General features: G+C 50.2%; 3 protein-coding genes and 1 pseudogene across 24 annotated transcripts; 2 read left to right on the forward strand and 2 right to left on the reverse strand.

The window, feature by feature from the left end:
• Positions 1 to 672: 672 nt before the first annotated feature.
• Positions 673 to 7,045, reverse strand: LAMTOR1 (late endosomal/lysosomal adaptor, MAPK and MTOR activator 1). The gene is made up of 5 exons (XM_045370307.2): positions 6,875 to 7,045; positions 2,490 to 2,635; positions 2,160 to 2,237; positions 1,671 to 1,797; positions 673 to 1,296 (listed from the first exon to the last, which is right to left on the reverse strand). The coding sequence occupies exons 1-5, from the start codon at positions 6,914 to 6,916 to the stop codon at positions 1,204 to 1,206; spliced, it is 486 nt and encodes a 161-aa protein (XP_045226242.1). The 5' UTR covers positions 6,917 to 7,045; the 3' UTR covers positions 673 to 1,203.
• A 136-nt stretch (positions 7,046 to 7,181) lies between these two features.
• On the forward strand, positions 7,182 to 13,369 carry TOMT (transmembrane O-methyltransferase). The gene is made up of 4 exons (XM_005578960.5): positions 7,182 to 8,714; positions 9,625 to 9,899; positions 11,652 to 11,848; positions 12,333 to 13,369. The coding sequence occupies exons 2-4, from the start codon at positions 9,641 to 9,643 to the stop codon at positions 12,651 to 12,653; spliced, it is 777 nt and encodes a 258-aa protein (XP_005579017.1). The 5' UTR covers positions 7,182 to 8,714; positions 9,625 to 9,640; the 3' UTR covers positions 12,654 to 13,369.
• Positions 7,772 to 7,859, forward strand: LOC123568969 (small nucleolar RNA U13; annotated as a pseudogene).
• On the reverse strand, positions 13,327 to 16,513 carry ANAPC15 (anaphase promoting complex subunit 15). 22 transcript variants are annotated; one of them, XM_074014623.1, is made up of 7 exons: positions 16,385 to 16,513; positions 15,181 to 15,235; positions 14,896 to 15,025; positions 14,585 to 14,711; positions 14,283 to 14,342; positions 13,827 to 13,964; positions 13,327 to 13,667 (listed from the first exon to the last, which is right to left on the reverse strand). In XM_074014623.1, the coding sequence occupies exons 4-7, from the start codon at positions 14,600 to 14,602 to the stop codon at positions 13,620 to 13,622; spliced, it is 264 nt and encodes an 87-aa protein (XP_073870724.1). In that variant the 5' UTR covers positions 14,603 to 14,711; positions 14,896 to 15,025; positions 15,181 to 15,235; positions 16,385 to 16,513; the 3' UTR covers positions 13,327 to 13,619. The 22 variants fall into 22 exon arrangements, with proteins under 22 accessions (XP_073870724.1, XP_065385650.1, XP_065385644.1 ...); XM_065529578.2 differs by lacking the exon at positions 14,585 to 14,711 and having other exon boundaries at positions 13,327 to 13,542; positions 14,896 to 15,020; positions 16,469 to 16,513; XM_065529572.2 differs by lacking the exon at positions 14,585 to 14,711 and having other exon boundaries at positions 13,327 to 13,542; positions 16,469 to 16,513.
• Between the last annotated feature and the right edge of the window lie 6,965 nt (positions 16,514 to 23,478).

Consider the following 23,478-nt stretch of genomic DNA (forward strand, 5'->3'; position numbering starts at 1 on the left):
CATAGCCTTGGGAAATTTATCTAACTTTCTGGGCCCCTTTGTACTTTTCAGCTTAGAGATTTGGGGGTTAAAGTAGATCAGTAATTTCCAAACTCTTCAGAGTACCAGGGTCTGTAGAGATGCCTCACAGGCCTCCATGACAGGCCAAGAAGATGGGCTATGATCTCTGAAACCAGCCCCCACTTCAATCAGATCAAAGTTAATTCCATTCTATGTTTTATATGCTGGGATGCTGCTTAGGATTTCATTTGATAAAAAGAATCTTCTGCTTAAAAACATTTGCTTGCTGACTCCATATTACGTATTCCCAGAAGAGTCTGGTCTGCTTTCACTCTCCACCCGTCGACCTGCAGTGTCTCCCTTCACCCCCAGGGGCTGCTGGTAATTCCACTGAGTCTGAGGCAGGGTCCCCAAGAATCAAAGCTGCCTCAGATTCAGGTCTGTTCAGCTTTGACAGTGTTCCCATCATCACTGGACAAGGGACAAGAACAGTCTCATCCAATCTGAGGTTAGCCCAAGCCAGGTCTCAGCTAGGAGCTGACACCCTAAACCCTTATCTCCTGGATTCATCTTCAGTGCCTCTGCAAGATGCCCCCTGCCCCCCATCTTACTCTCATAGACCTGAGTAGTCAAAAGTAGAATGAATAGGACAGAGGGGCCAGAACCAGCACATGGATGAATATACTTCCTTTATCGAGGGTGACAAACCAAAACAAAAAAAAGACCAAACATGTAAAAACCCAGGGTTCTAGAAATACAAACTCAATTCATTCAAATTCAAGCTCATCCAGACCCTGGTCACAAACCCTCGTGAGGTGCATGTGAGCACCAAGTCAGGGAGAGGGGGCAGGAGTGACTTTGAGGCCAAGAGAGAGGGTGGGAAGGGGATCTCCCTAGGTCCCCTGGTGATCACCCCCCACCCAAACTGGTATCTCCACATTCTCAATGACTATGACGACATACCAGGCTCTGTCCTTTTGGCCCCCACCCTATCCCTGGCCAGAGCTTCAAAGGCCAGTCCCAAAAGGTTCTACCCTCACTTGCTCAGGCTTCTAGCCTTCCTCTTCTCCTCCTTCTTCACATTTTTCTCTGTGATTAGTAGCAGGTTAGGGTACTATATAAGCCGCAGTGAGGCTGGGGGCCAAGGGGGTGGGGTAGAGATGGGAGGAAGAGAGGAGAAGAGCTGTCCAAGGACCCCTCTCTTCACGGGATCCCAAACTGTACAACCAGCTCCTCTTTTGCGTCCACACGGATCTGAGAAAGTGCACTGTAGGCATATGCAGCTATCCTGGAGACCTAAGACAGAGAGGGACCGGGGAGGAGAGGAACAGAGACAGGTGAGGAGGCCGATCAGGAAAAAGAGGGAGGGGAGATTAGATGGTGATGAAGGAGAAGGAGGGAATGATGGGGAACAGGAAGGCAGAGAGAAAGACAGGGATGGGAGAGACAGAAGGAAAAGAACAAAGGGGAGTGAAACAATAAAGGTTGCGGGAAGGAGATAGGAAAGACATATGTTAAGAGAACGAGGTGAGAGGGAACTGGGGCCCACAAGGCTACCAGGCTCCCTAACTCCATCTTCCCTACCTCCTCTGAGGCAGAGTGGGTGAACCCTCTGCCACACCCTGGGCAGTGTGGGAAGGGTGGGCAGGGGCAGGCAAGGGGTGTCTCACCTGCTGCAAATCAGAGAACGGGATGGGCTCACTGGCCAGCACTTGGTGGGGCTGGCTTGTAAGAGACGGCAGCGGTGGCAGCTTCTTCCAATGGGTCAGGCTGCTGCTCAGCACAGCCAAGCGGGTGCTGACCGAGAGAGGGGGTGGGGGTACGCAGTTAAGCCACAGTTTGCCCTGCCCAGCCCAGGTAAGCCTCATCCCCTCAGGCCAGAGAAGCAGGGTGCTGAGGGGGGTATCTGGGAGGGAAGGTCTCAGCTCATCACAGACTCACTCTAGGCCCACCTCCCTTGGCCTCAATGCCCTCGAGAGTGTCACAGGGTAAACAGGGCTGACATGAATATTTACTGAAGCACCCAAGTGATCTGTGGTCAGTCTCCAGGGCTGCACCAAATGAGAAGCTTGGACTAGGGGCCAGGCTCCAAAGCTGGAACAGTGATGGAGGGTAGGAGCCCAAGTAGCCTGAGGGACCCACGCTGGCCAGGTGCTCACCTGTACTGCCTGGCACGGTCCATGTACTCATGCTGCTCCATGCCCTGTGAGTCTGCAGCAGATACATCAATGATGTTGCTTTAGGGAGAAGAGACAGAGATGACATGACAGGTGCTTTTGAGAAGGACAAACAGGACTCAGTGCCAGGTACCAACTCCAGGGTTATCTGACTCCAGTTTCCCTCCTGCCTACTGGCGCAGGGCTGGACATGGAGGCACCTCTCTCCAGTGACCTTATCCCATCCCCCATGTCCTGAGCCTCGCTCCTTCTATCCTGGCCTTTAATATGGATAGAGGAGCTCTGACCCAGGCCTGGTCCTCTGACATTTACCTGGCTGTCTTGGCAAGGATGGAAGAGAGTAGGGCCTGCTCATCAGTGCGAGCGGAAGGCAGGCTGTGGTAGTTGGGCTCGGCTCCATTGAGAGCTTTGGTAGGGGGGCTGCTAGGGTCCAGCAGCAGCTTCCGTTCCTCTCGGTCCTAGAAGTGGTCATGGGAGAGAAGTCAGCCCCAGGACCCTTAGATCCTGCCTTTCATGGGTGCTACCCTCAGCCCAGCTCTGACCTTAAACACCAAAAATATTTCTATAAGGAATATCCAAAGTGCCCAGCTTTATGGAATGCCAGATAAGACTCAGTTCCTGCCTATCCTTGGGAGCTCAGCTGAGTTGGTGTTCTAGGATAAACGAGAGTGGAGCCAGGCAGTCCTAGAGGCCCTGAAAAAAGGGACAGAGGCACAAAGCAGATAGTCAGCAACAGCCCTGGAGCTTGAAAAACATTCTAGGACCTGGCAGAGAAAGGATACTAGAGGCTGGAAGACAGAGGAGCTGAGACATAGCAAAGCAATGGGAGCTAAAGGGGAAACCAGTGCAAGTCAGGAGCCCAAGAACAGCCCTCCTCATCCCCCAGGACCAGGCCCTCCGCAGCAAAGCTGTTTCCTTCCAAGATGGAAGCCCTGGTGAGTCCAGACAAGGCCCTAGGCCCCAAGGGAAAGCAAGCCCAACCTCTCCATGGCCATTTCTCAAATTATGTCAGGGCAGGAATCCCAGCCCAGCTCTGGGTCACACAGTACAAGTGTGTTCCCTTCTTGAAGGCAGGTCCCTAGGAAGGTGTTCACCCTCTTATGCTCTGGTGCTCTTTTTCTATGTGACTCCCAGAATCAAACTGAGTGTACGAGGTGTATCCTGATCTGAGCAGTAGAGCTGTACCCGTGTGTGGTGATTCATACTGGGAATCCCAACACTTTGGGAGCCCAAAGCAGGAGGATTGCTTGAGTCCAGGAGTTTGAGACCAGCCCGGGCAACAAAGCAAGACCTTGTCTCTACAAAAAAAATAAAAAATTAGCTGGACTTGGTAGTGTGAGCCCTGCAGTCCCAGCTACTTGGGAGGCTGAAGTGCGAGGACTGTATGAACCCAGGGTTTGAGGCTGCAGTGAGCTAGGATTGTGCCACTGTACTCCAGCCTGGGCAAGAGAGCAAGACCCCATCTCAAAACAAACAACAATGGAGCTATTCCCGCCCTTGCTAAACCACCTGAGTAGCCCATGTAAATTTTCAGCAGCCCTGTTACTGCTGGCCTATGCTGATAATCACAACCCCTGAACTAACGTAAGACCAAACCAAGCTTCCTCACTGGTTTGGTCTTACTACTTGTCCTGTTTCAGTCCCCTGTTCTATCTACTGTAATATTTCTGGATTTGACCCTGCCTTGAGTCCATCAGCTGCAAATCCTTGAATGCTGTTATCAGTGGTAAATTGGAAAAACAAACCTGCTGGGTATCTATCCAACCCATAAAGAGCAAGAGTGCCCTGGACAAAGCCAAGGATGGGCCCAGGGGGACATCCTGGCTAATGCTGACTCACCAACCTTCAGTGTCAGACTCCTCAATGCTCCCCTCCAGGCCTGTCTCAGTTCCTCAGTCTTTCCTGCTGCAGGCTCCAGCTCCCCTGCCCACAACTCCACAACTCTCCTTGTAGAGGGCTACTTCCTCCTGCCCTGCTTAGGGAGGCCCAGCCTTTTCACCTTACTCTTCTTTCTCAAGCCTAGGTTGCCCAAGTGTCCTCAGGCAATTTGATCCAGTTCCCAGCAGCAAAAGACAGAAGCTGTGGGCTTTGCCCCATCACCTCTGTAAACTCCCAGACACCCTTCCTCCCTAAAACACAGGCTCAGCATTAAAGAGCTAAAAAGACAAAATGTTTGCCAAAGATAAAACTATGTATTTCTAAGGAAAGCTGGCTCCATAATGAGGCCCAAGTTAGCTTCCTATGTGTCTGTCCTTCTCCCAGCTCCACTTCAGACAGATCTTCCTGCAGGACAGGGTAGTCTCTTCCCTATCAGGGGTTCTTCAAGAAGAAGGCTGGCTGATCACTTCTCAGCCTTCAGCTAAGATCAAGGGAGGAACAAGGTTGTTTTCTTGAAACCTAGACTTAAAGAAGAGGCCATGCTACCCCCTTCAGAGTAGACAAGTATCACCCCACTCCCGAAGTGCGAGTGGAGCATGGGTTAGGTTTGTCACATCAAGGTTTGTCTCTGCGTCAGTGTAACCCAAGAGGCAGGGTTTCACTGTCTACCTTAGCACAGACATAGCACCCTGCCCATGACTGGCCACCTGGTCTAGGGGCATAGATGAGACTGCTTGGCCCCATGGATAAAGTACATGGCTTGGCATCAGAACACCCGGGCATTAGCACTTCCCAGCTTGGCCAAATCACTTAGCTTCTCTGAACTTTTTCCTCACCTTTAAATAGACATAACCCACACTAATATGACAGATGTCTGGCAAGAGTCAAATTAGATAACTATCACGGCCCTTTGTAAACTGTAATGTGTTGTACATTTTTTATTGTGATAAAGAGACAGAGATGAGAGTGGGAGAGGAGCCTGCCCAAGAACTGAAAGAGGGACTCTGGGAGGTGGATGGTTACGGCTCTTGCTACGTGAGGCCTCAAATCACCCAGCAGTGATTAAACATCTTCTCTGGGTGTTAGGAACAGAAAGGAGAGCCCACCAAGGAGAAGGTAGAGATTCAGGAGAGCAGCAGGCCCAGCTCTCCCTTCCAAGTAGAAGCTGGTATCCTTTCTCATAAGGCATTAATCCTTCTTGACTCATTCCCTGCAAGAGTCCACATTATGCTTTAAGGGACAATTTCCCACTAGGCCACAGCTCTCCCAGTAGGCAGGGTTATTGTTGTCTCTTTCTCAAAAAGGTGGAGGTGAAGTGAGAGGTATTAGGCATGACACATGCCTAACACAGAGCAAAGGAAATATGTGTTCATTGGGTGTATGAAGAATTGAGAACCAGAAGCGACCCTTGCTTCCCATAAAAATGACATTTTCTTTTTTTTTTTTTTTTGAGACGGAGTCTCACTGTCTCCCAGGCTGGAGTGCAGTGGCCGGATCTCAGCTCACTGCAAGCTCTGCCTCCCGGGTCCACGCCATTCTCCTGCCTCAGCCTCCCGAGTAGCTGGGACTACAGGCGCCCGCCACCTCACCCAGCTAGTTTTTTTTTGCCTGTTTTAGTAGAGACGGGGTTTCACCGTGTTAGCCAGGATGGTCTCGATCTCCTGACCTCATGATCCACCCGTCTCGGCCTCCCAAAGTGCTGGGATTACAGGCTTGAGCCACCGCGCCCGGCCACAAATGACATTTTCCTAAGCTTAAGCCCTTAATCCAAAATACGTTCACTGAAGAAATAACTACTTCCCAAGTACCAGTGATATAATCTATTTTTGTGACCATCTCCCCTATTAGACTGTGAGCTACTTGAAACCTTTCTACTTTCTCAGGTCTACTATATGTTCAAATGTAGAATCCAGGGTTAGAGACGATCAAAAAAGAGTGGACAGCAACTTGTGACTTCATCCTTGAATGTCAGGCCAGGCGGGGCAGGGATTAGAATGTGGAGAGAAGTGAGAATGCACTAAGAGGAAGAGGGAGAATTTAAAACTGTACAGGTCTCCCCAGCCTAAGCCTTTCGTCAGAGGGATCAGATCTACAGCCAAATTCTCAGAACAGGCATGTCTCCAGCTAAAGGAACCCTCAGGCCCCAGGCAGACTGCACTGAGGCAAGCCAAACTCAGACCCAAATGAACTTCCCGCTCCATTTCTCTTTTACCACAATCTAGTCAAAGCTAAACCCTCTTTGTTGCTTCCCAGACAATTTCCCCCATGTCCCGATGTCCTCACTGTATCCATTAAATCCTTCATTGGCCAACTCAAAGGCCACCAACTTCCAGAATCGTCCTCTGGCCCTAAACTAGCAGCGACCTTCCTTCTGCAACCCCAGGGACTAAGACGATACATGAATTCCTGATTCATCGCAGGACAGCCTAACTCAGGGCCTCAGCTTACCCACCCCTGCAATGGATTCGCAAAGCCCACTAATACAGAGAAGACAGGAAGCTGGGAAGGGAGTATTTCCCGGGGACCTAGACTGAGGATCCTTGAATCTGGAAAGTTTTGAAGGTAGGAGCAAACGGAAGTGGTGGGAGCGAGCCGGACAGGCGGCTGCCTGTACACCCCGAGGCGGGGACCGCGTAGAAAGCTGGGGCTTTAACTGGGGTAGGAGTCCGGCTTGGCGTCTCCTGTGTAATCTGTCCCCTCCAGGCCTCCGTATTCATCGAGCCCTGCAGTCCTGGCCCGTTCTCCGCAGATTTCTTTCTGGGGCCCCAAGCCCCAGGGTCTTAGCCCTCATTCCCGAGCCCCGCCTGCCGCGGCCGCACCTGGTCCGAGTCCTCGTTCTCGCTGCTGTAGCAGCACCCCATGGCAGGGGTCAGGCCGGGCGCTCAGGCCGCGCCGAGGAGGGACGGCGTCCGTCAGGAGCCCTTCCGGTCACATGACCCGCAACTGCCTCCCGCAGGCAACCACCCGCCGCCACCCCCAGTATCCCTTCTCCCGGAGCCGCTGGGCCGCCTCAGGCAATACCCCGGCTTCCGGTCCCGCCCGCTAGCGCGTGATCGTTGTCAACCAATAGGAAGGCGTAACCGGACACGCAGGCAAGTGAAGCGAGGAAAGGGAGGGGCGGATCACATGACTTCATCTTTCCAGTCTCTAAACTGGCAGTAGTGGCCGTCGTGAATAGTGTTATGCGTTCTCGTGGCCACTAGGCCACTTCTCTGGGCCATTGAGCGAACTCGTACCAAATGCCCTTGTATGCCCTCGTGATATACTCTTCTAAATGCCATGCGAGGGGCGAGTGGGATCCAGGCCTGACGCTCCTAGATCGTACAGCCTGGGTGCACACACAGAGGATCCAGATGACCGGTACCCAGTAGGGGAACAGAGGGTGTATCGCCCAGCTGGGCTGGGGGTGAATACACGGAGGGTGTATTCTGCACCTGGGCTGGGGATCTGCGACTTACAGGAAGAAGGGACCTTATACTACCTTCACATGCTGACGCGGAGCGGAGATAAATCCTGGTGGAGGAGATAGAAGTCACCTCACTGACCTCTCTGCCTTCAGGCTTTTATCTTTAATTCTGCCTTTTTTTTAACAGGACCCATAGTAAATCTAACGCACAAAGCTGACCATCAGTTCTCTTTTCCTAAACGCCCCTCCTCCCCCATGTCTTCCCTTGGGCCCTGAACACAGGTCCAAGTCCGTCCAAAATTGTATAGTGATCCATTTGTTGTTCATGCGCGTGTGATTCCGCGTGTGTGAAATGCGCCCACCCTCAAATCTTGTTTTGGCACATTACCCATCTGACATATCAAAGTCACGCAGAGCCTGACACCTCTCTGCCACTGCATGTTCTGAGGTGAGGGGTGAGGGGGTGGAGGGGTGAGCAATCTGTTTCACTGGACATAGAGAAATGATGTTTCCTGATTGATCTACTGGACTTTGCACATGCAGCCTGGTCTGCCTACTGTCTTCGAGACTCAGTACAATGTCCTCCTGATTACCTTCTCTGACCCCATTCTCTGGACATGTCCAGCTCTCTATGCTTAATCCTCATCCAGTGTTAATTCATGCATCTATTAACAAATATTTGCTGAGCATCTACTATGTGCCACACACTGTTATATCTGGATATGCATCAGTTCACAAAACAGCCAAAGTCCCTGTAGTCGTGGAACATCCAATAGTGATCACACTATATTCTATGTTCCTGGGTCAGTCTCACCTACCAAACTTGGGAGTTCCTAGAGCACAATGACAGGTTCTGACTCTTACCTGTGGCCCAAGGCATGGCCTTGCTTACAAAAAACTTGCGTATCAATGAGTACATTACAGTCACCCCATCACCTTGGCTCACCCCATGCCCCATCTCCTGATCCAAGGGATCGCAGAAGTCGCCAGATCTCGTACCTCTTATAACCCCTCAAATCAAGACCCTGAGGTTCTGTAAATCTTTTGAGGTTCCTGAAGGGTAGGAGGCAGCTTAAGCTCATCCCTGGGGCTGGTAACTTGAACTGCAGGTCTCAGGTGACAGCAGCCACCTCAGCATGAATAATTGAAAGCCAGTCCAGCCTCCTGCTCAGAGTTATCCCCCACAGCAGGCCCTGGACTCCCTCAACCTGTCCTGTGCTCTGGTCTTGCCTAAGCAGGAGCCTCCAGCCCAGGTAAGCAGGGCCCTGGATTGTGGGTTCCCAAGCACACCAGTTCAAGCCCACCGCATCACTCATCTATTCACACCCATCCATACACTCTTTCATTTTTACTCCCCGCCACCACCAGGGGCCTTGCAAGAAGGCCTGCAAGGAGGTCAGATCTGGATGAGGAAGAGAATGGCCCAGGACATGGGAGGAGAGGCCCATTCCCCATAGGCCTCTGGAGAGAAGAGCTGAGTAGAGGGAATATGTGTGCTGTGTGTTATGTGTATGTACACATTTGTGAAGGGAATTCTAAGACAGCACAGGAGAAGAAGGGAATACAGCGGAGAGGAGATAGGGCTGGAGAATTATTACAGAATCAAAGACTCCTCCTATCCGCAGGGAAGAGCAGGCAGAGGGAGGGTCCTGGGATGGGAAAGAGGACATCTCACCCTAACACCCTATGGAGTATTTTGATTGCCTTTTACTGAGGCAGGGCACAGTGATGGTGAAGGTGTTTGACTGCAAACCTATGCTCTTTTGCTACACAGCAGTGGTCAGAGGAGTCCAAGCAGGCAGAGGGTAGGGGTGGGGGAAGATATCCCAGAGGGGAACTAGTGAAAGGGGTCCTGAAGAAGGGGTGACTTCAGTGATAAAGAGAAACAAGTCAGGGGAACAATGTGAAGATGGAACCAGGGGTTGGGACTGGGAAGAGGTGATTTGGGGCTGGGTGCTGAAAGTAGACAGTATGGAGTCCTTGAAAGTACACAGGCTTGGAATCATACTAACCTGGATTCAAATCCCAGTTCTGCTGTGTGACTCTGGACAAAAGCCTTAGCCTTTCTGAGCCATGGTTTGTAAAACATAAGGATAATTGCTACTGGCAAAGGCTACACAAATAGTTAAATTGTGGGTGTGGGTTTCCCTTCCTCCACCCCAGGACCCAGGTAGGGACCATGTCCCCTGCCATTGCACTGGCCTTCCTGCCACTGGTGGTAACATTGCTGGTGCGGTACCGGCACTACTTCCGATTGCTGGTGGGCACGGTCTTGCTGCGAAGCCTCCGAGACTGCCTGTCAGGGCTGCGGATCGAGGAGCGGGCCTTCAGCTACGTGCTCACCCATGCCCTGCCCGGTGACCCCGGTCACATCCTCACCACCCTGGACCACTGGAGCAGCCACTGCGAGTACTTGAGCCATATGGGGCCTGTCAAAGGTCAGTGTTCCCTAGCCTTCTGCTCCAAGAAGTACCCCCAAGGCAGTGAAGGAATATTTGGGATCTGTTGCTGCTTTACTGGGTGAATAGGGCAGGTTCTTGATCCTCTTTTAGGGCCTCTTTTTTTTTTCTCATCTGGAAAAGGGGAGCTTGGACTAAGTCATTTATTCAGCAAACATTTATTGCCACCTCTTTTGTATTAGGAATGTGCTAGGTGCCAGGGAGGGGGGTAGAGGCCACAGAGATGAACTAGCCATAAATGCTGGCCTCAAAGGAAGCATAATACACAGTGGAATAACCATCTCAGCAGATAACCCATAGCTTTGTAATTATCTGTCTCCACATCTTTCTTCTCCACCATGGAGGCTTCCACATACCATTTAGGGTAGCTGTCTGCCTGGATTTATCTCAATCCCAGCATAAATGCTTTTAGGGTCTTATTTAAGAAATTCAGCTGTGTGGTGGTTCACGCCTGTAATCCCAGCACTTTGAGAGGCCAAGGTGGGCAGACTGCCTGAGCTCAGGAGTTTGAGACCGGCTTGGGCAACATGGCAAAAACCCATCTCTACAAAAAATGCAAAAATTACCTGGGCATGGTGGCACACACCTGTGGTCCCACCTACTTTGGAGGCTGAGGTGGGAGGACTGCTTGAGCCCAGGAGGCTGAGGCTGCAGTGAGCCGTGATTGTGCCACTGCACTCTCCAGCATGGGTGACAGAGCAAGACCCTGTCTCAAAAAAAAAAAAAAAAAAGGAAAGAAATTCAGAAATTCACTGGCTGAATTTCTGGTGGCTCACTGGCTGAGGCACTGGTGGCTCGTGCCTGTAATCCTAGCACTTTGGGAGACCGAGGCAGGAGGATCACTTGAGCCCAGGAGTTCAAGACTAGCCTGGGCAACAAAGCGAGACCCCTGTTTGTACAAAAAATTTAAAAATTAGCCGGGTGTGGTGGTGAGTAACTGTGGTCCCAGCTACTAGGCAGGCTGAGCTGAGGTGGGAGGATTGCCTGAGCCTGGGTGGTCAAGGCTGCAGTGAGCCATGATCACGCTACTGCACTCCAGCCTGGGCAACACAGCAAGACCTGGTCTCATAAATAAATAAATAAATAAATAGAAGTTCGTCCAATTCCAAGATCAGAAATATATTCAATGAGCAATAAAAGGGGAATGAAACTACAAATTCTAACAGAGACCTTTCATAAATCTCAAAGATAGGGTGGTTGTTTCTGCCTGGGACCTCATGGAGAAAGAGCAACATTTGAACTGAATCTGGAAGTTTTGAGTTGGCCAGGCAGATGGAGATGGGGGTGGGAAGGGCAAAGCCAGCCACATATACACATGTGGCATGAAGGAATGAGACAGCATGATGGATTCTGGGTACAGTTGTTTGGGATGGCTGTGATACAGGCCATAGGTGGGAAGTACTGAGAGATGAACCTGGGAGGTAGAATAGGATCAGGTCCAAGGTCCTGAATGCCAGGCTGAGGATCCCAAGTTCAATCCCAAAGGCCTTCAGCTCACAGGAGCCAAGGAGTAATAAGGTCAGATTGGTTGGAAAGATTCCAGGGCTGGTGTGAAGACTACACTGTAGGAGACGGGGACCAGGAGGGCAGTTGGGGCTATGGTACAAGAGACAGATGAGACCCCAACTGGTTGGGAGCTGCAGTGAGGCAGGTGAGCATTTGAGATATCTTTCTATCAGGGGCCCTGCATTCGTCTCCCATGTCTTCTGCAACAGCCATCTCCCCACATAGGTCAGATCCTGATGCGGCTGGTGGAGGAGAAGGCCCCTGCCTGTGTGCTGGAATTGGGAACGTACTGTGGATACTCTACCCTGCTTATTGCCCAAGCCCTGCCCCCTGGGGGTCGCCTTCTTACTGTGGAGCGGGACCCACGCACAGCAGCAGTGGCTGAAAAACTCATCCGCCTGGCCGGCTTTGATGAGCACATGGTCAGTCTCCCATCTCCCCAACCCAGATTTCTGTCACCCCAGGCCTTGCCCTAGCCAGACATCCCTTGTGAGGGACTCCCATCTAAGGAGAAGGAAGCACCTCCACTCTGGGGACTGTGATGCTGGATGGTGTGTCCTCGTGTCCCAAGTCATCTGCACATTATTTTCTGCCGGATGACAAAAGAAACAGCTAAGAGGAAGGCCTCTGGAACCCAGCAAATTTGGGTCCAGCTCTTACTCTGCCTCTTGTTAGCTATGTGACCTTTAGCAAAGCATGCATCCTCTGAACCTCAGCTTCTTCACAGGCAGAATGGAAATCACAATACTGATCCTGACTTCTTAGGTTCTGAGGTCAGAGGAAATGTGAGAACACTCATGGGGAGCTAAGCCAGGACCTGGCATGAAGTAAGCCAGATCCTTGTGGGGTCTTCACTGGGAGAACAATTCCCCCAACCCTCACCTCCAGCTCCCCCTATCCTCACAGGTGGAGCTCATCGTGGGCAGCTCAGAGGAGGTGATCCCGTGCCTACGCACCCAGTATCAGCTGAGTCGGGCAGACCTGGTGCTCCTGATACACCGGCCACGATGTTACCTGAGGGACCTGCAGCTGCTGGAGGCCCATGCCCTACTGCCAGCAGGTGCCACTGTGCTGGCTGACCATGTGCTCTTCCCTGGTGCACCCCGCTTCTTGCAGTATGCTAAGAGCTGTGGCCGCTACCGTTGCCGCCTCTACCACACTGGCCTTCCAGACTTCCCTGCTATCAAGGATGGCATAGCTCAGCTCACCTATGCTGGACCAGGCTGAGGTCCAGGCCCAGGGGTACTTACTGATGCCCACACCCACCCCCACCCCCACCCAAGCAGGGACCTCAGAATCTGCTCCCTTTCCTGTTTGGGGCCTTGACACATGCTGGGCTCAGGGCTAGGGAGTCTCTCTTCCCACCTCTGACCCCTTTCAGCCTCTACACTGACCTCAAGTGTCAAGTTCTATCAGGCTGCTTGGTCTCACTAGGCCCCCTCTTTCCAGGGAGAACCATGGACTGACAGCATTCTTGCTGAGCTCCTGACCCATCTCTGTCACTGATTTGCTGAGTGACTCCAAGGGAATCCCTGCCTTGCTCTGAGATTTAATCTTCTCTCTTAACATGAAGGAAGCTGGATGGGAGAGCTCCAGGGACCTCCCAGTTCTCGGCCTCAGAAAGCCTCCCATCCTCAGCCCATGCCATTCAGGGTGGGATCAGAGGAAGTGGCAGACAATGAGTTAGAGGCCCTGTAGGAATAGCTGGATGCAAGCTGGGCCAGAGAAAATGGCACAGAACCCTCGACCCAGGGCCAGGCATGCCCTGGCCTTCTCTAACCCTGGCCCACTTAGCCAATTAGGTGTGGCTGATGTCCCTTGAGTGCCCTCTCCCCAAAGCCCAAAAGAAGATGCTGGACTCCTCTGGGCCCCACCAACAAAGAGGGAATAGACATGGGGGGAAAATCACTCCTTTGTCTTTATTAAAGAAACTTAGAAAGAGACCAGACCTGCCAATCAAGGGGTGAGGTACTGGCCAGGAAGGTGGAGTGGGGCTCAGGCCCTGGGGATTTCAAGTGCAGATCGATGGCCTGGGAGGGGCCAAGGAGACCAGATCCTGGCAGCAGCTGAGGAGGTGCCCAAGGGTACTTTCAGGCACTGGGGCCATCAGCTGGTTCTGTGGGCAGGGGTTGGGGGTTGGGATGCAGGGTAGTTTGGCCTGGAATCTCTCTGAGGCCACCCTGCCTTGTCTACCTAGATCATCCACTGGTCCTGATCCTGTTCGTTGCCTTCCATGTCCACCTGGAGAGGAGGCTGGGTGTGGGTGGGGAGGGGCCTCAGCCAGCCTCAGCCCCAGATCCTGTCCCTGGCTGGATCCAGGGTTTCTGTACCCTTTGGCCATCAACTGGGTCAGAAGCAGGGGCCCAGGAAGAGAGGCCCTCCCCCATACCCCCTGCCTACCTCATTGACCTCTCCGTCATCAGGCGACTCATTGTAGTCATTCATCTCGTCCATGTCCTGCATGTCCTCATCATCCTCTGAGTCCTCTTCACTGTCCTCATCGTCTTCATCATCCTCTTCTTCCTCGTCATCATAGTGCTGGTGGGCAGGACAGAGCCTGTAAGCCCTACAGGCCTGCGTGGATCAGTTCAAGAACTGACCCACTTGAACCTCTCTCTAAGGCCAATGAATGACCCCCCACCCCAACCCTCCCTCCTTGAGTCTAGCAGGCTGGTGCATGTTCTGCAGGACCTTAATGCTAGGCCCAATGCCCACCCCTTCTATCTCCCGTTTTTGCCCTTCACCCAGATCTGAGAACCACAACTGCTCTGGGTGAGAGGCAGGACATTCAGAATTAGAGCAGAGCCTCGGTCCACTGTGGCCCCCACACAGGCCCCACCTGCTAGAGCCACTCACCTCTGAGGCTGGCTTGCCAATAGGAACCAGGTTGTTGTCTTTCTCTGCGATGCTTTGGAGCTGTGGGCAAAGGCACAGACGAAAAAGGCCAGAGCCCAAGTAGGGCAGGTCAGGGGCATGGGACTGGCCCATTCTGCCCAGAAGACGAGCCACACGTGTGGGGGAGAAGCCTCCTCCCAGTTCTCAGGGAGATTCAATCCCTTTCTTGTCATCTGCCATTTATGAACTTGATCTAAATACTTAAACTCTCTGAGCCTTGGTTTTTTCGTATAATTATGGTGAGGATGAAGTGAGAGACTTACCAGCCTAGAAAGTGTCATCTGCTAGATCCTCAATAGTCAAAATTATTTCCTGTGCTTTAGGGAAAAGAGCTTGGGCTGAGTGTCAGCAGCCTGGGCTCTAATCTGGCCCAGAAGTCACATGGTACCCCTGTAAATTAGGGTATGAAAAGATGAGAACCTTGGCTCCCTGGCTCCCAGCCTGATTATTCCCAGCTGAGGGCAAAAAGCTCTTCCTGGGCAGATTTCCAGAATAAGGCTGGGTCATGGCCCACTGAAGGGGGTCTCTGTCTGTGCTGGGGTCTCTGTCTGTGCTGTGCTAGCTGCTCACTCACCCAGGCCTGATGCTGCTGTTCCTGCTGCTGCAGCTCTGTCTCTTCCACACAGGGTCGATCCAGGTTAAACCACAGTGTCTCAGTCACACGAGGGAAGAGTGAGGGGAACAAAGTGGACATGGCTCCTAGACTGAGGGAAAGGGTCAAGTGAATGTGTTTTGCTTAGTTTTCGTTTTTAATTTGGTTGTAATTTGATTTAGGGATAGGGTGGAAGACAGCAGGAAAGCAGCCCCTCCCACTAGGAATCAGATAGACCTGGCTTTGAGTCCTGGCTCCAACACTTACTAGCTGTTTGACCTTGGCTGAGTCACTTAACCTCTCTGGGCCTCAATGTCTTCATCTGTAAAATGGGGATAATAACAATTATACCACCGTCAAAGTTATTCTGATAATTAAGTAAATAATGGATAGATAAAGCTGTTTGCAGGTTGTTCAAGGAGGGAAGGGAATGGGAGTCAAGTGTAGGAATAGGAATCCAGAATGCAGACTGGCATTATGAAATTATACAAAATTAGAGGTAGCAGGGTTCTACTGAAATTATCCCTACCTCCTCCATACACTAAAACCTGCTTTTTGCACCTTTATGATGGCCCATGCCACACCCACCCAGTGTCAGAAATTTAGGACACTAACGACCGCTCATGAATCACAGCCAAATGTTGGGGTGGGGGGATTGTAGCATATGCAAGCAGGGCTTAGTAAGACATTCTAGGAGGCATGAATAAGTGGATAAATAAGTAGATGTAAGATTGAATGGATGAACTAACATTATAAGGGTACAATCAGCTTTGAGCGGCTGAGGGAGCCGACCAGGAGTGCTAGATAATCTTTATTAAACTGAGGACAGGCAAACTGAGGCCCAGCGACAGGCAGAGACTGGCTTTAGGTCATACAGTGAGTCGGGGCTTAGAACTCCTCCGTGAAAGGGATGAGCAGGAGAAAAGAATTGACGCTGGTCCTGCTTCTGTCCTAATTTATCTGACCGACCCAGGGCCAGCCGCTGCCCTTCCCTGTATCTCAGATTCCCAACCTGCGTAATTAGGCACGAGAGAAAACACCCTCATGTCCAAGAAGTACTGACAGGCCAGAGATCTCAGCTCGGAAAGCCCAACCCACCGTCGCAAAGCCACCGCCCATTCTTTACTCATTACGCTAATGACCATGCAGTTGACCAACAGAAAGAAAGTAGGGCGGGACTCAAGACAGAAATTTGGCCTTATAGGGTTGCTAAACGCGAAAAAAGCGGGGCCTGGGTAGGGCCAATTAACTGAAAGAAATGCTGGGTGACAGGAAGTGACACCAATGAATGACGGACCTTGTGTGAGGGGTGGGGCTTAGTCTCGAGGAAGCGGCCAATGAACTGGAGCTCTTTAAGGGTTAAGGACTCTCAATATGGAGCTCCTGGGCAGTCGGGTCAAAGGAAATGGGTTTCTGTGGGAGAAGGAATGAAGGGGCAAGGAGACGACGGCAGCCTTGTCTCTGTACTTACCGCGCCGGGAGGCTGCAGCCGGCGGCGACCCGGAAGCGCTTAACTCAGCCTGAGCGGAAGAACCCACCAGAATCCGGGACTCACCAAACGCATGCGTCCTTCGTCTCCTTTTGTTCCCTGCTCCCGCCCACTAAACCGGATGTGACGTTGCATACCTTAGTCACAGTGTTAGGGAAGGAAGTGTGACCCGCCTCGAGGCTCAGCCAATCGGCCTCTCCATCCTGGCCCCACTACTACGGCTACATTTAACCCCTGCCGCTTTGTTCCCAGGCACCATTTGCTTGTTAACCCCTTCTGAAGAATAGTTGACAGCAACCTCTTAGTGCGAGGGCCGTTTGTCCTGCTAATCTAATTACTACTCCAGAAAACTAAGAAAACTAATCTGTTACTACTCCAGAATTGCTGGTTAATGTTATGTCCCTCCTGTCTGTGCTCTCTCAGCTTCAGTTTCCCGTTTGAGCACATTCATTCTTTTTTATTTTTGCTCTGAACAAAAATATTTGAGTTCCTATATTACTATATTCCAGGCCTTGCTAGAAACTGGGGATACATCTATGAAAATGGTGGCTTCCCTGGAAGACCTCACAGTCCAGGGAAGCCAAACCCTGCAGACATGCAGTAGACTCAGTGATCTCTCTTAAGGTTGTCTGTTGAATTCTGACATTGGAGATTATGTACAGACTTGAATGACTAGTCAGCCTCAGGCACAGCATTCTGTTGCTTGGGGAATCTGCTGCCCTCCTCAGACCTGGGCCAAGTCCCCTTAGAGGTCAACCTCGTAACCTCTCCCATTCCTTTGCTGATGCCTCAGTTCCAGTAACCTCTGACTCAGCTTCGCCTTTAGAGATACTCATGCTTTCTGGAAACAGAGGTCCTTCAAACCCAATTCCTATTAAGCTCCATCACTTACCAGGCTCTTCCAGGGACAGCAGTCGTCCACATTTCCAGTACTGTCCTGGACAGATGTGTGAGTTTTGGCGAGTCCTTTTGCTCTCTGAACTCAGCTTCTTTGTCAACCAGCATCATAATCTCTGCCCAGCCTTCCTTCTATCCTGGGCTGATGTGAAGATTGGATAAGAATTGTTCAAGAGGTCATGTACTGTGCATATTGAATGTGATTATATTGCCAAATAGCACCGTTTGTTATAGTTTTTCATTAAAGAGTACACTTTGCCTCTTGGAAATGACTACCTTTTTCATTCATTCAACAAATACCTATTGAGTGCCTTAGTATATGTCCGTCACTATTCTTAGTAGTGGGTATACAGTAGTAAACAAAACAGACCAAAAAGTCCCTCTTTTCATACAGCCTTCATTATGAGAGAGGTAAACAATGAAGAAGATAGATAGATAAATAAATAAAATATGTAGTTTTAAGATTGCAGTAAATGGCCGGGTGCGGTGGCTCAAGCCTGTAATCCCAGCACTTTGGGAGGCCGAGGCGGGTGGATCACGAGGTCAGGAGATCGAGACTATCCTGGCTAACATGGTGAAACCCCGTCTCTACTAAAAATACAAAAAACTAGCCGGGCGTGGTGGCGGGCGCCTGTAGTCTCAGCTACTTGGGAGGCTGAGGCGGGAGAATGGCGTGAACCCGGGAGGCGGAGCTTGCAGTGAGCCAAGATCACGCCACTGCACTCCAGCCTGGGAGACACAGCGAGACTCCGTCTCAAAAAAAAAAAAAAAAAAAAGGTTGCAGTAAATACTGAGGAGAAAAATCTGAGAAGTGGGAATAAAATATTTGCAGGGGAGGTGTTTTATTTTTGATTGGGGGGCCAAAGTCACTGGGAAGGTGACTTTTGAGTAAAGGTCTGAAGAAGCAGAGAGCCTTCTGATATTTGTGGAAGAGCATTTCAGTGAGAGAGAATGGAAGTGCAGAGGGCCTAGAATGGCTTGGGCATAGTGTTCTCTAGGGCGAGTAATAGGTAGGACATGAGGAGTTGGGGAGTCAGTGGAGGGTTGTGAGCACAGGGTCCACACAATCTGATTTACATTTTAACTGAGTTACTCTGGCTGTTCTATAAAGAATAGACTGGGCATAGGGGAAACAATGGCAGAAGCAGGGAGACCAGTTGGGAGCCTATTATGATAATCTAGAGGTAGTGGATGAGAAGTGGTTGAATTCTAAATTTATTTAAATGGTAGAGACTACAAGGTTTGCTAACAGATGTAGAATGCCAGAATAAGAAAGGAGCCACGATTTTTGGGCTGAACAACTAAAAGATTGGCATTGCAACTGTTTTGAGATGGGAAAGACTGGGGAGGTGATGAGGGAGGGATTTCTTTTTTGATGGGGAGCTCAGGTTTGAGTGTGTTGAGTCTGAGATGCCCATTAGAGTAGAGATGTTGAGGCGGCAGGGAGGCATACAAATCTGTAGGTCAGGGCAGAGATCTGGGCTGGATTTGGGAGTCATTGGCACATAGATGGTGTTTAAAGTCATGAGACTGGATGAGATCACCAAGGGAGTGAGTGTAGATGGAAAATAATGTCCTCCAATATTCCGAATTTGAGGAAACTAGGAAAAGCAACAAACCAGATGGAGAAGGAAGACCAAAAAGATAAGTAGAAAGCTGGGTGAGTTGATGGTATCTTGGAAGCCATGCAAAGAAAGGGTATTAGGAGGAGAAAATGGTCTACTACAGCCTCATTCCATATAAAATTGTGCTTCTGTTTATTTCCCCAGCAGACCATGAGCTCCTTGAGGGCAGGGACTGAATGGTTACTATGTCCCCAGGGCCCAGCATGACCTTCTCCTGGATTCCTCATCTTCCTCCTGTGACCTGTGTCTCCATCAGTTTCTCCTCCGGCATCTTTTTCTTACAGGATTCCTACGTCAGGTACCATTTGCCCTGTCCTTCCCGATAACTCCGCCTGCTGGAAATTACCTAGTAACAGAGTTTATTTTGAAGGTCATCAGCCAGGCTCAGTAAGTCATGATGACGGGTTAGCTGGTGACATTTACTGAGTACCAACTGAGTGCCAGACACCTTTCTAGGCCCTGGGGACAGAGGAGAAGCAGAAATAATTCCTGCCCTAGAGAAAAATATAGTGAGTACTAAGACAATTATAGACAATTATAGAGAAGGGTAATAATTGTTAAAATCAATGTATATAGAGAATACATGAGAACACAGAGGAGGGGAGATGAATGGGTTCTGGACAAACTAAATTTAGGCTTTTGTTCCAGAAAAGAAAACATTTGAGTGGGCCTTGAGGGATGAGTAGGAGTTAAGCCCACTGGTAGATAAGTGGGAAAAGAGGGTGCACAAAGAGGCATCTTTCATTCAAGGGCATGTTTGGAGAACATTGAGAATCTGGGCAGAACTGGATGTGTGGGGTGGAGAGAGATGAGAAAGAATGATAGGGGACCCAGATAGGGAAGGTCTTTGGTGGCCCTATATGGAGTGGATGGGATGGGATCCGGGCATCTTGGGTCTCACCTTTCTCTTATTGCTGACTTGCTGGGGACCCCAGGTAAATGTCTTCCCATTCACAAGCTCCCATGTTCTCTAACATAATAGCCTAACCACGTCGCCAGCTCTGATGTGAGTCCCTGGGAGGGATTCCCCTAGCCTAACCCTTCCCATTCTTAGATTTTTACATTTGCCTTATTTGTGATTTATACAAACCAGGGCCTAGGAATGGAAAGCAGGGGTAGGATGGAGATTTCTCAACAGAAATCAATAAATCCAGAGCCCAGAGGCTGAAGATGGAAACCATGACTCTATGCAGAGAATTCTCTAGGATCCAGGAAGGGCCAGATTTGAGTGGTATGAATTCAGTGCTAGTGAGAGCTGCTTACTAGCAGGGAGGTGGAGAAGGCTCCTCAGGAGATGAGACCTTGCAAGAGGAGTTAGGAAAGAATATTCTAGTCAAGAGCAGACAGCATGTGCAGAAGTGCAGAGGCCTGAAAGGGTGTAGTGTGCCCAGGACATGACATTGACCGAGGGCCTGTTGTGTGGCCATCTTGGTGATGGGCACTACGAAAGAAACAGGACCAGGAGACAGTACCCTGTGCTCAAAGGACAAGGTACACCCTTGGAGGAGGACAGGGACATGCTGAGAAAGTCTTCCTTGAGCAGGGGAGACTTCAGCTGGGTCTTGAAGGATGCTTCAGAGTTCGAGTCAGAGAGGAGGAAAGGGGAAGCCTCCCAGGTGGGAGGGGCCTCCTTAGGCAGGGGCTGTGGTGGGAGGGAATGAGGAGAATGCCCAGGCAGGAGAGCATGGTGTGTGGAGGGCAGGTTGGTTGGGTGGGAGGGGCTGGAGAGCTCCACTGGGTGGGCTAGCTGAGGGAGTGCACCTTAGCCCTTAGCATGGGGTATAAGGCTTGTTCTGCCTCGTGGTCACTCAACACCTCATTTATTTCCCATCATTGTGGCCTCTCTGGACCCGATTCTGAGCTTGGGATGGATAGATGCGTTGGAAGGGATCTCTGTGAATTATCTTCCAGTTCCCTAGAAAGCCAGCCCCAGGAGAGGGGCTCCAGCCAGGTCCCTATTTGCATGGTGGTTTTGCACGTATTTGCTTACCACAAATATATGGTAAGGTTTCCTCACTAAGGTTTAATGGGCTAAGGTTTCCACATTCTGACTGTAGCAAAATAGATACAAAGTTTGAAGAGGGGCCCTCTGCATTGGAGGCAAAGGCTGAGGAGACACAGACCTACACACACACACACCCTCACTTTTATGCAGAGGTGGTAGACACAGACCTACATACATACACACACACCCTCATTTTTATGCAGAATGAAGGCTCCCCAGAGATACCCATGTCCTATTCCTATGGTGTCTATCTTACCTGGCAAAAGGGACTTTGCAGATGTGATTAAGGTTAAGGACTTTCACATGGGGTGATTATCCAGGTGGATCCAATCTATTTACACGAATCCTTAAAATCAGATCGACTAGACAAGGAAGAAGCGTCAGAGAGATACTACACTGCTGACTTTGAAGATGGAGGAAGGGGCCATGAGCCAAGGAACACAGGCAGCCTCTAGAAGCTGAAAAGGGCAAGGAAATGGATTCTTCCCTAGAGCCTCCAGAAAGGAACAAAGACCTGCTGACATCTTAATTTTTAGAAAATTTTTTAAATTTTTTTGAGACAGAGTCTTGCTCTGTCCCCCAGGCTGGAGTGCAATGGTGGGATCTCCGCTCACTGCAACCTCTGCCTCCCAGGTTCAAGCGATTCTCCTGCCTCAGCCTCCTGAGTAGTTGGGATTACAGGTGCCCACCACCACGCCTGGCTAATTTTTGTATTTTTAATAGAGATTGGGTTTTGCCGTGTTGGTCAGGCTGGTCTCAGGTGATCCGCCTGCCTCCGCCTCCCAAAGTCCTGGGATTACAGGCGTGAGCCACTACACCCGGCCCCTGATACCCTAAATTGAGACCCATGTTATACTTGTAACCTACAGAACTGTAAGTTAACAAGCTTGTGTTTTTTGCTGGGCACAGTGGCACATTCCTGTAGTCCCAGCTACTTGGGAGGCTGTGGTAGGCGTGTTACTGGATAGTGCCCGGTAGTTTCAGGCTCTTGGTGTCCTGAACAAAGAACTGGACTAGACACACACAGATAGCAAAGCAAAGCGGCAAAAGCTTATTAAGCACGGTATTACACTCTCGGAGGGAGAGTGGACTGACCTCTGGCAGATGAGATCAACATTAGTTTGGTGTACTCTGGGTCTTTTTGTGTGTGTGTGTATGTGTGTGTGTGTTTCTTCTCTTCCCAAAGCTGCCTAATCTCTAGCCAGTGTCTGCCTTTCTTATTGATAGATATGTTGCTTAGTTACTTTGGCCCTGTGTGTCACCTGCATCCCATAATTTTAAGTACATGCATGATTTGCAGTCCATATGCATGAGCTTCAATGAGCTAATTACCATACAGGGTCATTTTAAGGATACTTTTCCTCTTTAATGTGCATGCCCATCTCTAAGGAGCTGCCCCTGACAGGTTTGGTCCAGATTTAGGCCACATGGGGGCTTCTTTCTCACTTTCGTTTTGGCTGTTCTGCTTCTTATCTCGCTTCTTGCTCACCTGCCCCTTCAGCTTGCTTCCGTTCCCTGCTTTTACTCATTCTGCCCTTGATCCAACTTTTAATTCCCTTTACTATTCTCCTGCTATATTTTTCCTCTTCCCCTGCTTCAGGAGGATCGCTTGAGCCGAGGAGTTTGGGACCAGCCTGGGCAACAGAGCGAGACCTTGTCTCAAAAATCAATTAATTAATTAATTAATTAGTGTTGTTTTAAGCCACTTAGTTTGTGGTAGTTTGTTATGGCACCAACAGAAAACAAATGCACAGGCACACACATATATCCTCCCACCCCGATGGACAATGAACCACAGTCATACACGCTCAGGCAGACACAGGCAGGGAGACCCAGGAACATCAGCTGGCCCTAAGTGGGGGCTGGGGAGAAATGAAGCTTCAGGTGTGTGCTGCAGGGTGGGGTGGCAAGGCCCGCTCCTTGGCTGGTGTGGAGAAACTTTGACCACATTTATCAGGCTTAACTTTGCTCTGCTTCCTCTCAGTCTTTACATCATACTTTTAGCAACCTTTACAACATTTTGTCCTAAACACTGTTGCGAATACATGTATGAACCTCAAAGACTATACTAAATGAAATAAGCCAGTCACAAAAGGACAAATACTGTAGGATTTCACTTTTCTGAGGTTCCTGGAGAAGTCAAATTCAGAGACAGAAAGTAGGATGGTGGTTGCCAGGAGCTTGGGGAGTAGGGAGTTATTACTGTTTTGGGTTTTTTTGTTTGTTTGTTTTTATGGGTATCCTGTTTCTGCTTAAAGAGTTATTACTGTTGACCCATGAACAACACAGGTTTGAACTGCATGGGTCCGCTAATATGTGGATTTTTTTCAATCAATCACAGATAAAAAATACAGTCTTCAGAGGATGCGAAACCCACATATATGAAGGGTGGGATGTCAGTATGTGTGGATTTGGGTATGGGGGGCTCCTGGAACCAATCCCCTATATCTGTTGAGGGAGGATTGTATTTAATGGATACATTTTCAGCTGGGGAAGATGAAAAGCATTCTGGATGAGCCTGGTCGTGGTGGCTCACGCCTGTAATCCCA

This window comes from Macaca fascicularis, chromosome 14, assembly GCF_037993035.2.
Source record: "Macaca fascicularis isolate 582-1 chromosome 14, T2T-MFA8v1.1".
Taxonomy (NCBI): Eukaryota; Metazoa; Chordata; class Mammalia; order Primates; family Cercopithecidae; genus Macaca; species Macaca fascicularis.